Source organism: Micromys minutus (genome assembly GCF_963924665.1).
Source record: "Micromys minutus genome assembly, chromosome: 3".
In the NCBI taxonomy this organism is placed as follows: domain Eukaryota; kingdom Metazoa; phylum Chordata; class Mammalia; order Rodentia; family Muridae; genus Micromys; species Micromys minutus.
This window is the reverse complement of record NC_137972.1, coordinates 81,601,044-81,615,463: the sequence shown is the minus strand read 5'-3', so window position 1 is coordinate 81,615,463 and position 14,420 is coordinate 81,601,044. Positions and strand designations below refer to the sequence as shown.

Below are 14,420 nucleotides of genomic sequence, written 5' to 3'. Positions count from 1 at the left end.
TGAAGGGCCGCCTGAAGGGTACCTTGGTTTTAAAGTTTTATTTTATCTTATTTTTACTTCTGGGAGGCACAGTGGGATGGCTGTTGTAATTACCACGTCTGTGCTTCTAGCTGCAATCGCTTGGGCTCTCTCCAGGGTGTTCTGACAAGCACGGAGAATTGAGCTCACCTGCTCTCTTTCATCTGCGGAGTCTAGCAGCACATCTGCCATCCTTAGGTGGGCTTACACTTCTATCAGTTGAGTTAGCCACGGATTTACTGGGCTTAACTGTAGCTAAAACAGCGTCCTTATAGCGTGTGTGGGTTATTAGCTCGGCCTTTAGTCGTTTGTCAAACTGTCGGCCAGTGTATCGGTATTGCCTCTGCAGCTCTTGGCAGTGTGGTGGAAGCCAGCTAAAATGGCTCTGAGGAGTCAGGTGGGTGCAGGGGGCTGAGCTATGTGCTAGTTACGTAGTAGAGGTGACTCCAGCCTAGTGTGGGGTCATCACTGAGTTAGAGGCACAGAAGTAGGAACTGGAAACGTAGGCTGTGAGGCACCACTAGAATTTAGAGACTAAGCCAGAGTTTCTTGGTTGCCTCCAACCGTGTCCCTGTCCACCATATGTTCTTAAAGTCTACCGAGAGTTCCAGCTTCGCCACTGTGGTACAGAGAACTGTGACAGAGCCTTGTTTGGCAAAGAGAGCAAAAGGCTAGGGAATGTGGGTTGGACTCAGTCACTGAATTACTATCCCTGCGGCCAGGAGCTGGAGACAGGGCAGGTCTTTTGTCCCAATAGTACTGGATAGTCCAGAACCACCACAGTCTTGCTGGACTCTCCTTTGACAGCAGCAAGTAAGATGGACAGGAAACATCAAGAGAGAACCTTGTGCTTCTGGCTTCCATAGTTAGTGGAACATGGAGACAGGACCTCAGACTGTACTAGGTATTACCACCCAGCTACCCTTCTTTGCCCAATACTGAAGTCTTACTGCCTTGAACCCCAGCTCCTGCCCTGTATGAATACTTAAGATTTCTTGCCTTCCTTCCTGTTGCTGCAATAAATGTAGTATGCTGAGTTGCTTGCTAGACTACCTGTGCTGACATGAGGCCTCCACTTCTGGGCTCTGGTCTGCCATCTCCCCTCAACATCTCCACACAATCAACATGCCTCGTTTCTCTTTGTCTCTGAATAGCTGTCGTGGGTCACGTTCCCTTAGGCCTTACATCTCTCAAGCCACACATCCAGGCTCCAGATACCGTCAAGCATGGATGTGCCCATGCCCCAGGGGAGCCTGGCTGCCACACGGCTTCTCTCCACCACAGGAGAATGACTCTTGTGTTTAAGGCCTTTGATTGTAAGCTTTGATGCAGCACATGGGCATACCTTGATTACCTGAGGCAGACCTTGGTCCGGCTTCTCTTTATTGGCCTGGTCACATCACACCCATGGCCTCACAGAGCTTCTGCTTGGCACACACAGGCCAAATGTGCTTCCCAAAGCACAGGGTATCGATTACTGGAAAAGCAAACTTGTCCCTCTGGGATGGAGTAGATGTACTTCAGTCACAAGCTGCTGGCATGGAAGAGAGTCAAAGGTCATTTTGAGCCAAGGCCACACCAGACACAGTAGCTGTATAAACTCAGCTGCTGGAAGAACACAGGCTCTGCTGGAGGGTGGGGCTGGAGCCAGCACTCAACCCCTGCCATCCCAACCCAGCAAGCACCTCTTTCCTGTCATTGCCTGGAGGATAAAGGCACAGAGGGCTTGACCTACCTGAGAGAAGACAGCTGCTTAGGAAGACCTAATTCACCCTGTTCTTTATTTTTTTTTTCTTGAAACACAACACCTTTGTTCAGTGACAGTATGGCACGTGTCCTTTCCTGTTGTGCCCTAAAGACACGGCCTGATGAGAACCCTTGCTATGTGATACCTCCATGTTATTTAAGCCCTAGGAGGTGACTGCCCAGATCCTGGGTTCTCTGCATATGGAGTTAAGAAGAGGTCTGCCTGACTTGCTCTCTTGCCTCAGCCCAGGCAGAGTAGGTAGCGCCACAGACAAGTCCGAGAGTGAGTTATGAAGGGGAGTAAGCAGTGATAAGGGCAGGACTGGCTGTCCCCTCTCCAGGCCTGCAGCAGGTGAACCGTGTGCACAGGCGGAGAGTGAGCAGGGACAGGGTCACAGATGATGGACAGATGGGGACCACAGAAATATACCACCTGACTCCAGCCTCTTAGAGGCCTGCCGCGGCCGCATGATTTGTAGTGAGCTTTGCATAGGATGAGCCACTCCATTATGAAGAAGCTTGTATTTCCAGAGCATTTGTTAATTGAGCCATTGCAGCCTTGATTTCGCTGTGCTTTTGGCACTCTTTGTGGACCAAGTTAATCACTGTCATCCCTGTGAAAAGCTGCCTGTGCCTACGGGCAGGGTTTGCCTGAAGCAGGTGCTCCTCCCGGGTGTGCTGGATGACTCCCTGCCCTTGGCTCTTGGTTATTTATAGGATCACAGAAAACCTACATTAGCAGACCCGAGGGGTCATCTGTTCTACAAATATTTAGTAGTGCTCGCTGCACCGAAAGTTCTGCCTGTCCGTGGTACTTCAAAGGATAAAAGCAGCTGAAACCTTAGAATACAGGGTATTTGAGGAACGTAAAGTCGCTTTCAGAAACACCATCAGAAGCTGGTGAGGTGGCTCAGCAGGTAAAGGTGCTGCCAAGCTTCAAAGTCTGAGTTTGGTTCCCTGGGCCAGCATGATGGAAGGCGGGAACCAGCTCACAAAAGTTGACCTCCATAAATGCACAGTGGTATACATGTGCTCTCTCTTTCCTCCTTCCCCCCCCCCCACTCTCTCCTCTTCTCTCCCTTTCTCCCTCTCCCCCTCTCTTCCTCTCCCTCTCACCTCCCTTCCCCCTACTCCTCCCCAAACATAGATGGAATATTTTTAAAAAGTAGAGAACACAGGTTCCGATCTTCCACCCACCATTGTTATTTACTCTTTTGAAAAAATGTCAAGATTGTTAAGAGATTGAGTTTCTAGAATGTTCCTACCACCCGGTAGGTTTTCAGTAAATGTTACATTCTTTTCTTCCATTTCTGAGGCACAAGGAAAACATGGGATGGGAAGGTGGCATTTTGTTAATCTTCCTGGGGAGCAGACAGCCCATCTTTTGGTTGCTTTGCCTCAAAGTTTCTCATGGGAAACTGCTAATTCCTTCCAGCTAGGGCTTGGGACTGTTCTTTTCCTCTCCAGCCTTCTTCCAAGGCAAGTGCATGGTATTTTGGGCATTCTAAGAAAATGTGGTTCCAGTGACCTGCAAGGACTAGGTCTTTTATCAGGACACTGTTCCCTGTGGAAGTTGCAGCCCATATCAGAGTTTGTACCTGGTGCTTTACAAAGTAGACCACCCTCCTCAGGCCTTGCTTTCTCCCCATCTTTCTTCCCCTGTGGCTGGAAGACAGTTCTTCCCTGGTCTGCAGCATGTCTCTGTCTCCTCTCTCTGCCTCGTTCTTCCTCCTGCTCTGCCTCCACCTCTGTTTGTCAGCTTCTTCCTTGGTTGCTTCCTGGTGGTAGTGTCCTGCCTCAGGTTCCCTGATCCTGTATGACAGGCTGTGTGACTTCTTCCTTGCTTTCTCCACAGTCTGCGTGGACCCCACTCCTACATTGAAGATTAGACTCTAAATCCACCCCTTCTCTCTGTGTAAATTCAGCCCCTCCTCTCTCTGTAAGCCCAGCCCCCTCTCTTTTCCGGTGTGCTTGCCAGTGTCTCACCCTGAGACACCCTGATACACCCTGAAGATGAGCCTCCAGAACAACTCTGTTATAGGCTGGGTAACAGTTATTCTTGATGTATTAATACTAAATTGGACGTTCATGATCTCCTACTCAGCTAAAGTAGGTTCTTCAGTGCACAGGCCCTAGTCTGAAAACTTTAAGTCATTTTCCTTTTTTTATTTATTCACTTTACATCCCAGTATCCTCCTCCTCCTCCCAGTACCCCTAACACAAGTCCTCCTTCCATTAAGAGAACCCTTCCTCTTCTCTTTTGGAAAGGGGACTACTCCCTCTAGGTGTCACCCCACCAGACTTCCCAACTCCAACTCCCACACATTAAGTTGCTGTGGGACTACGTACATCCTCTCCCACTGTCATCCATTTAGGGCTCTAGATCCACAGGCAGATAGGCAACAGGCTCAGGGGCCAGCCACCAGTCCAATGTTGTGGACCCAGTCTGCAACTTAATAAATTCATTACAAATTGAAAACAACATAGCAAAGCACTGTGTTGACCTACTGAATATCTCACTGCACCGAACACACTAACCCACTGAATGCCCCAGCTCACACTGCACTGAACACACTAACCCACTGAATGTCCCAGCTCACACTGTGATGAACACACTAACCCACTGAATGCCCCAGCTCACACTGCAATGAACACACTAACCCACTGAATGTCCCGGCTCAGCCACACAGGTGTTACAGAGTCCCGCTGTTTACCCTGGTGACCACATGGCTGCTGTCCAGCAAAGGACTATGACAGGTATCACCAGCGGGGGAAAGATCAACATTTAGAGGGTATAGTATGTCTCTCAACTGCATGCCAAATGCCCTGTATTTCAGATCCAACACTGCAAAAATAAAATAAACAAAAATGTGAAGTATGATTTCTAATGACTGTGAATCATTTTCACACCATGATAAAAAGTCAGAGACTCTTAAGTAGAGTCATGTTCCATATTCCAAACATATGTGTGGGCCGCTCCCTAATTATGTGATCCTCATCTACCCATTAAGAGATTATCCTCTCCTGAAACTGTCACAGGCACTCCCTTGGTAATTTAGCCATTTGTGTGCACGAATGTGTGTGTGTGTCTTTATGTGTCTCTGTCTGTGTGTGTATGTGTGTGTGTGTGTGTGTCTCTGTGTGTATGTATGTGTGTGCATGTCTCTGTGTGTTTCTGTCTGTGTGTGTTTCTGTCTGTGTGTGTCTCTGTCTGTGTGTATATATGTGTGTGCATGTCTGTGTGTCTCTGTGTGTGTGTATGTATGTGTGTGCATGTCTGTGTATGTGTGTGTGTGTCCCCAAACCAGAGGTTGCAAACCTCTTCACAAGCTGGTGAATAATCTCTTGGCAGCTTTTCTGGTTTTCCTTTGTGGCAAGAAAATGTTCATAGACCCATAGACTCTATGTAAATGCTTAGTCCAGTAAAATCCGGTTTAAAACCACAGGTTATCTGTTGGATTTAGCCTAAGGATTATAGTGTGTTGACTCCTCCCTCAGTTAATATGCTATGTATTTTATCTGGCTTTGACTTTTATACTAATAGAATCCCATATGGGTTCTTTGATGACATCCTTTAAAAATATTAATGCTATGTTTTTGTGATTCAGCTATGCTAATGCCTGCAGCCCAGGTTAGTTTCCTGCCAGATAGCTTTTTATTATGAGCGTGTTTCAGTTTATTATGCATTCTGCTGGCGGTAGATACCACTGTTGCTAACACCACTGCTGTGAGTGACAGTTCCCATGCTCTATGCAAAGGTTTCCCATAGGATGGTCCTCAGAAGCGGATTTGTAAATGTCGAGAAACCCCATTTTGTTTGTTTGTTTTGAGACACCATCTCTCTGTATAGCCCTGGCTGTCCTGGAACTTGGTTTGTAGACCAGGCTGGCCTTGAATTCCTAGAGACCCACCTGACTCTGCCTCCTGAGAGCTGAGATTAAAGGAGTATGCCACCACCACCCCACCCACATTGTTGTTGTTGTTGTTGTTATTATTATTATTATTATTATTATTATTATTATTATTATTATTATTAAATAGTTTTGCTGACCTTTGGCAGCTCCCATTGTTCCATGCTCCTACCTTCAATGGCATTTGATGTATCTTGAATGTGGTGATCATACAAACTGATAACCTTTAGATAAGGTCATACTGCTACCAAACCTGAGCTGGTCAGTCTGCCCATCAACCTCGTTCTCGCCCAGGTCATTCTCTTGCCAGAGCTACGCTGCCCTCTGCCCCTTAAGTTCTCGTCTCTTTATCCTCCTGCCCACCCAACTGCACAGGGCACTTGACCATTGCACAGCCACAGCAGGTTAAGGTCTTTCCAGCTGGTTTTGTAGGTGTGCCTCCGGTCCAACATTTGAGCGGCTAAGTCAGGAAGATCTCAAGTTCAAGGTCAGCCTGGGCTCCAGCAAGGCAAATTAAAAAAAAAAAAAAAAAAAAAAAAAAAAAAAAAAAAAAAGTAAAGAAAAGAAACATTGTTTTTTAAAGGGTCTTCTTATGTGTTCACTTTCCTTCCTTCCTTTATGTCTTCCAAAGGTGAGAGTCAGTGCTGATTTAGAGTCTCTGAGAGATGCAAAAGCCTTCCAGGTGCAAATGCAGTTAGCTGGAAGGGACAGACAGGCCTGAGGGGCAGAAGGGAAGGGAGGAGCTCACTAGCTGCTTCCCAGCTTGCCCGAAGGACTCAGTCTCAGTGGACAGGCCAGGGGCAGCACAGGGGCAGCACCCATTTTACTGGCAAGAAAAGATTTTTTTTTGACAGCATGTGTACTGGGTTTGTCATTCCTGATGCTCTTGAAAGTCAATGCTCAGGGTTGTCTGGGGGCAGGCAGCAGACAGCTGTCTCCCTACCAGTGTGGCTAACTCTTCTGCTAGTGAAGTTGCTCAGTGCAGACATCTCAGGTAGTTAAGGTAAGGTAAAAGGATCCTGTGATGCTGAATTGTGGTCTTCCCTGCCACCGTTTCTTTTCTTCCCTCCCCTTCCTTCCTTCTGGGTCTAGGATGTCTCAGAACCTTGGGCGGGCAAGCCTGTTAGGTGCCAGCCAAGGAGCCCGCAGGGAGCCAGCCAGTGTGAGGAATTATAAGGGTAGTACTGCAGATGTGGCGTTCACTTTTCTCCCTCCTGGCTGATGTCCAGCTTTTAGATAAGGGCCCTGGCACTTTGACGCTGATGACAGGGAGGGGTGACCACAGAGCAGACCTTTCAGTGAGGGTTGAGGATACTGCAGCTCCCTCTGCAAGGTCAGCATCTTACATCCCAAGGACTTCCTGTTACCTGTGGTGGGGGGAGTACGGGGTGCAATTGTATGGGAGAGAGGGACGCCCTGGAGCTGGGAACAAAGGCAGGGCAAGCTTGGTTCCCGCTGCATGGCTGGACCCTTCTCTTGGGAGACAGAAGAGGAGATGGGATGAGTCTGGGTTATGGGCTGTGGTCTGACAGCTCCTTCCTGTCTCTACAGCACTTGCTGCAGGTAGAGGGGGAAACAGAGGAGCAGGTGCTAAGTGGTCTGGAATCCCTGCTCTGAGTGACGCATGAACTGTCACAGGCCTTGGAGAGCAGCAGCCCCGTGAGAGGCCACGTGTTTCCCATAAATACTGTAGAGTCCAGGACACCGTGAAGAGTGTGTCTGTGCTGCTTCAGCACTTTGTTCTGAGTGAGGTTTGAAGCTTCTAGTGGGCCAGTGTTCTCTCTGATAACAAGTAGGAGAAATGGGACTTTGGGGGCCCTTTGGGGCTCAAACCTAGGACCTTGTACACATGAAGCAAACACTACCCAAGAGCTGCATCCTTACTCCCGTGAATATGATTTAAGGGCATCAGAGAACTCTACCACAATGAGAGCCAGAGAGATGGACCACTGAGAGCCAAGATGGCGTCCTCTCCCGTAGACATCTGCCAGTCCTGGATGCAGACTGAAGGTTGGAGCTTAGCTCTGGCAGAGATGCTGCTGGGGAGGGGAATCAGCAACGCACTTAGCAGTGGCCAAAGAGACTCAACATGGAGGAGCTTCAACATGGTTGACTCTCCCTTCCCCATCCCAAACATCCTAATTTACAGTATATAGAAACCAACCCCTGCCAAGAATCAACAAAAACATGAAAGCCCCAGGGGTGGTAAGGAGTGGTCACTGGGCTCCTATACACCCTGTCATCTGGGCACTTACTGACTAGGGGCAGCTTAAGGCTGTGCACTGATCGGGGCCCTGCTGAAAGGCTGTTGCTGGTGGAGAAACCAGAGGAGATCCTGATGATGACAAGGCTTAAATGAGAGGAGGGGAGGCCTAAGTAACCACAACACATGGCCAAGTTCCCCTTCACAACTCGCTGGTTGGATGGTGGTAGAGGCAGGGGCATCATGCTCAGCTCTGTACAGATCTGAAGCCAGTGTACGAGGCTGGCCAAGTTGTAAAGATGTGGATTTGAAGGACCTGCCCTAAGTCCAGGAGTGAACCAAGGGAGACTGAGCCCCACCAGATCTGAAACCCAGGCTGACCCAGTGCAGCCCAGGGATGAAGGGATTTCCTGTCTACCTACTTTGCCCAGTAGAGGAGAGGAGGAACTTCCCCTGGCAGATGGTCCTGTTTTATGAAATTGTTGTGTATTTCAGCATGAGATTAGAAAAAAAATGACTGGACCTGCAGAAAGACGGGACCATATGCTTAGAATTAGGAAGGAGAAATCTAGAAAATGAAAGATTCAGAGATGGTCCAGATGTTAGTGTTTGCAGCAAGGATTTTAAAATAAATATAATTAATATATTGAGGAAATAGAGAAGAAATAAATAAGACAGGCAAGGAAAAATATCCTTAGGGATTTAGAATATTGATTGATTGACTGGCTGGCTGATTGGCTGACTGTGACTGACGGACTGATTGACTCTAACTGACTGTGACTGACTCTGACTGACTGACTCTAACTGACTGATTGACTCTGACTGTGACTGACTGACTGACTGACTGACTGACTGACTGACTGACTGACTGGCTGGCTGGCTGGCTGTGACTGACTGATTGACTCTGAATGACTGACACTGACTGTGACTGGCTGACTGACTGACTGACTGACTGACTGACTGACTGGCTGGCTGTGACTGACTGATTGACTCTGAATGACTGACACTGACTGTGACTGGCTGACTGACTGACTGACTGGCTGGCTGACTGACTGACTGACTGGCTAGCTGACTGACTGACTGACTGACTGGCTGACTGACTGACTGACTGGCTGGCTGGCTGACTGACTGACTGACTGACTGGCTGGCTGACTGACTGACTGACTGACTGACTGACTGACTGACTGGCTGGCTGGCTGGCTGGCTGAGACAAGGCTTCACTGGCCTGGAACTCACTCTGTACATGAGGCTAGCCTCTCACAAGAGATCTGCCTCTACCTTTCAATCGCCGGAATTACAGGTGTGCTCTACCATGCCTGGTCCTAGATTATATTTTCAAAATCTCAAATATGTTAGATTTTAAAAACAACTCAATAGAGGCAGGATGGCAGTGAATCTCAGAATGGGGAAAACTAAAGGAAGGTCAGTGCTAGTCTGACCACCTAATAAAACTAGCAACCAACTAATCCAAACTCTTCTTCCCTGTCCCTGTCCATCCCCTACATCCCACATCCACACAGTGCTGAGTGGATAGGTTTGACAAGCAGCTAGACCACATCAGCCACCAAGATCAGTGAATGAGAAAACAGATTGATTTCAAACGCCCAGATTGGCCACTGGACAAAGGGCTTAGTGGTTGGGAACACACAGTGCTCTTCCTCAGGACTCGATTTCAGTTCCAGCGCCCATGTTGGGTGACTTACAACCACCTTTATCTCCTACCTCAGGGCATCAACACCTTTGACCTCCACAGGCACCTACACTCGCAGGCAGCCAGTCTCCCTAACACATATACATAATTTAAAAAAAAATAAATCTTTTAAAAACGCACAGATTAAACCAGAGAGAACCAAGAATGTGGAGGCTAGTGGTATCCATTGTTAACCGTGTTAGACACACTCAGTGTTAACCATGTTAGACACACTCAGAAAGGTTTGGCATGTGAAAAACTGAAGTTGTGGAAAGAGGGGCAAGGAGAAAAGATGGCCCAGAAGCAATCTGTGGGGAGAATGCTGGGAATTTTCCCAAAGTTGATGAATTCACAGATCAGAGGAGCTAGGGACCCTCCCCTGAAGCAGGATGACTAGGCCTTGCTCTTGAACACACACACACACACACACACACACACCTGTCCACTTCATCACCTGTGTAGATCTTGGCTGCTGAACTTGGGATCTGCTGGTGGGGTGTTAATTGGTTTGTCTGGATATCTGAGTGGCAGGGCTTTCAAAAGTGGGAGGCAGTGGGGGTAGTTCCTCTGAATATGCACGTGGCATGCTTTTAAGGGTACTTTTATGCTTGGTATGTTTGGGGTAATACAACATGAGCTTTGGAAACCATGCTTTTCTTGGGAGAAGTATTTTCCTATTGGTAATGGGAAAGAGTCTGTTTTAGACTCTTCCGTTGTGAAGTGTCTGAAACGCCCTTTCTCCTGGTTGTGTGTCTACCCTGGTCAGAACAACTCAGGAGCAGACACAGCAGACAGAGGAAGCGCCCTGTGGCCACTGGCTTTGTCCGGAGAAGAGATTGAAAGGCTGTAGTTCAGAGTTAACACTTTCCCCTGGGCTGTCTCCTGCAGGTGATCATTAACAGTACTATCACCCCAAACATGACTTTCACCAAAACGTCACAGAAGTTCGGGCAGTGGGCTGACAGCAGAGCCAACACCGTGTTCGGTTTGGGATTCTCGTCGGAGCAGCAGCTCACGAAGGTACGTGTTCCTTCCCACCCCATCCCCTCCAGTAGCTGCCCTTGGTGGCACTGTGCTGCTGTGGGTGAGGGAAAGCCTTTTATGAAATCGCAAACTCCATAAAAACTGTGGTGTAAAGAAAGTTCATCAAGCCTGAGACATTCAGCTGGCCTCTACACACACTTGTCCATTGTCTGGCCACTACAGAGTCCAGAAACACAGGGCAAGAAGCAGAAGAAGAAGAGGACAGGAATAGTTACAATGTGAAATGTCTCCTATAGGCTCATGGTTTTGGTCCTGATGTTGCTGTTTGGGAAGGCTACAGAATCTTCAGGATGCGGGGCTTGATGGAGGAAGTGGCCCTATAGGAACCAGACTTGACGTTTTATAGCTTGGCCTCACTTCCTGTCCACTCTTGGTGCCAGTGTTTACCTCCCACCACCATGCCTTCCCAACTGTGATAAACCATAATCCTCCCACCCTTAAGGTTTTTCTTGGCAGGTATCTGGTCACAGCAGGAAAAGGAGTAAGTTACCAGGCCATTGGTTATCGTGCCAGACTCTCCTCCTACACCCTGTCCCACTAACTATACTACACCTGTGTGCTGTGACTCTGGAAGTGAGGGATGGGGTAGGGAGGTACTCTAGTAGGGAGAAGCACATTAGAGCTCAGCCAACCTGCTGCTTGATGAAGCCTCCCGGGACCTGCGGATCCTCTGGCCATTAGACTCTAGCTTCTCTGCCTTTGCAGAGTAGCTGCGTCTCCAGGCTTTCTAGGGCTTCGGCAACATTGTAAATAAGACACTTGACCAGTGGCTCTCACGAGCAGGTTGAAACACCTTCGGGGGTTAGTGACCCTTTCACTGGGTCATCTGTTCATGGGGTGTTTACAAATCACAGTGATGAAATAGCAACATTTTATGGTTGGGAATCATCACAAGGTGAGGAACTGTACCAAGGGGTCCCATTAGGAAGGATGGGAACCCCTGCTCTAGATGAAGGAGGGGAGGGCTGGCAGATGCATGGCCATCTCAGAAGCACAACCCCCCCGTGAATGAAGTTCTACTGTGTCTGTAGAGAAAGGGCCCAATGTGACCAGCTTCTCCAAGGAGCTGGCGGTTCCCTCTGCTCTCTGATGCTCATTGCTGTGCTGTGTTATTAGCTGACACTCTGTGGGGTCAGAGGTCAGGATGACGGTGGAGAGCAGGCCTATTTGTCCATAGGTCTTTTGATCAAAAGGAGGTTGTGTCTGGGCTCCCACAGAGCCCGCCCCGCTGCATGGCTCGGAAAGAGTTGTCTTCTGAAGAGTGGGGGTTTCTGAGGCGCAGTCACGTGGACTACGACTAATTTTTAAGGAGTGGCTATACTCGTGACCAGTAACATTGTTATTTCCCAAATGTCTCTGTCACTAATTGTTCAGATCTGTTTCTACCCTTTCCGTACACCACTGGCCTTAATGATTTTCCTGGGTTCAGTGTAGATGGCCACTTTTCTGGTAGCCGAGGGTAAGTGGGTGTTCCAAGGCCTCCAGGAGTGTCCCATTGTCATTCCAAAGCAGGAAACTGAAGTTCCATCTCCAGTCGCCCCTCCCCGCCCCCCACGAACCATGCTGTGTACCACAGAGAGGAGCTACAGACTGTCACCAAGTCTTCCATGATTTGGTGTGACTGCTAGAAACCAGCTTTTGGATGGCGTTGCAGAGCATGCTGGCATTTCTGAGTTTTACCTTGTGATCTTAGAAGGATTCTAACCCAAAAAGTAAAGTGACCAGATTTGCATTTCGGATAGGTATGTTTCTATTTTTATTTTACTTTTTCCTGGAAGCAAGTAAGATTCAGTTCAGGGTAGAGCTGAGGAAGATTTTGAAGAAGAGATGGAGAATTTTAAAGAATTTTAAACATTTAGCAGAACTTGTCAGCTGGGTGAGGGAGCCCAAGCCGCTGGGATGATGGTGGAAGGACATTGTCACCTCTTCTGAAATGGGGAAGGGGTGTGGGTGCAGAGCCATGGTGGCAGAGCAGACCAGGGTGCACTGAGACCTCAACTGGGGATTCGATGCCCGGGACCTGGGTCAGCAGTGAAGCAGGGGTTTGTGTGGTTTCCAACCCCAGGAGCTGCTGGGAAGTGAGAGAAGATGCTGGAGACCCCCTGTCTTACTCAGCATCCACACCCAGCCATTCATTCTTCAACCTACACAGATGGCCTTGTAGGCTCAAACTGCTGGGCAAATATCAGGGCCCCTGTGGGCCCAGCTTAGCTCATGCTTCTGCCTCTGTCCAGGCCCAGAAGTTCCTGGAGACCAGGGTAGTTTGAGAGAAGCACTCATAGCTTCCTGGTGCAATCCTTTCATTCTGTAGAGAAAAGAAGGCAGTGAGGACAGATGAAGGAGACGCTTCCATGGAAGAGAATCAGGACAACTCCAAACAAAAACTAGAACAAACTGTGAATGTTCCTGCCTTGGGACCTGAAAAGACCTTGATCTGAGCTACTTCTAGTTTCTCCCAGACGAAGGAAATGTCCTGTGATTAAGGAGGAGTGTCCCTTCTTCCTGAGTCCCCAGTCTCTGACAACACTGACATCTCTGCTCTGTGACTATGACCTGCCATCATCACAGAGATTTCTGAGACGAGCTCTCAGATATGTCCTTTATCCAAAAATACTTCAAATCAGCGTTTCCTTTTTCTTTGAAAGGAATGATTAACCACACACTGATAAATTGCCATGAACCGAGGCTAGCAGCCTCAACGAGGTGCAATTAGCTAGCACAAAGGGAACTGGGTCTGAAGGTTCCTAAGCTTATGACTGAAGGGCAGCTGTGACTGGGTGTTTCTGACTTCTCAGTGCAGGCACCCACAGACCTACAGCAGGATTGGTAACCAGACGTTGTGGGCTGGAGAAAGAAACCTCAATGTGGACATTTTCACTTAAGAACACTTCATATGTACTTCTCTCTCCAACCCCCAGGAAGAAAATAGACACCTTGTTCTTTGCAGCTTTCATTAGAAGGACCACTTTTTACTACCACAGTCCAGGAAGTATGGCACAGAAACGTTCTACTCCTTAGGCAGGCTTTCCAAAAATAATAAAAGTTATATATTCCTGGAATCGAATGGGGATCTGTGTGTCCACCCACTAGAAAAGACACAGTCCCTCAGCCTCCTGAGGAATGGCAGGAAGGAGCAGGCATGCTTTGCTAAGATGAGGTTCTGTAAAAAGCGTAGCAGAGATAGAACCAGGTAGACGGGTGAGGCAGTCATTAAAGTTCATCTTTCTGGCATCTGATCTCACACTCCCACTGTTCTGAGTTTGCTACCTTCACTCTCTGCAAACAGAGGAAACGTGTTCTTTAATTAGAGGTAATGGCCCAGAGTAGAATCTCCTCTGCTCCATGGTGGATGCAGGTCAACCCATCTGCATATATGGCATTTGCTTTCAGCTTCCACTATTTAATTTGGGGCATGGTACTTAACTTAATTGTCAACCTGACACTTGTAGAACCACCTGAGAAAGGGTCTCAAGGAGGTGTTGTCTACTTTGGGTTGGTCTATGGGCATCTCTGTAGGAAATTGTCTTTGTTAGTTAATTAAGGAGACTCAATCCACTGTGGGTGATACCATTCCCTAGGTAGGGGATCCTTGATGCAGTGTGAGAGTGAGGAAATTGAACTGAGCACAAGCAAGCAAGCAAGCACACATTCGTTTCTCTTTAACTGTGGATAGAACCAACTATCTCAAGCTCCTGATGCTGAGACTTCCCCACAATCACATGAAACTGTGAGCTAAAGTAAACCTTTTCTCCCATAAGTTGTTTCTTGTCAGATTATTTTAACCTCAGCAACAAAAATGAAGATAGGA

At 48.1% G+C, this 14,420-nt stretch overlaps 1 protein-coding gene across 2 annotated transcripts in view; it reads left to right on the top strand.

Annotated features, from left to right (window-relative positions):
• HOMER2 (homer scaffold protein 2) overlaps nucleotides 1-14,420 on the top strand; it is a 93,664-nt gene that overhangs the window by 57,330 nt on the left and 21,914 nt on the right. For both annotated transcript variants that reach the window (XM_080914498.1, XM_080914497.1), the window contains exon 3: nucleotides 10,457-10,588. In XM_080914498.1, the coding sequence (XP_080770624.1) occupies nucleotides 10,457-10,588 (132 nt within the window). The remainder of the gene's footprint in view (nucleotides 1-10,456; nucleotides 10,589-14,420) is intronic.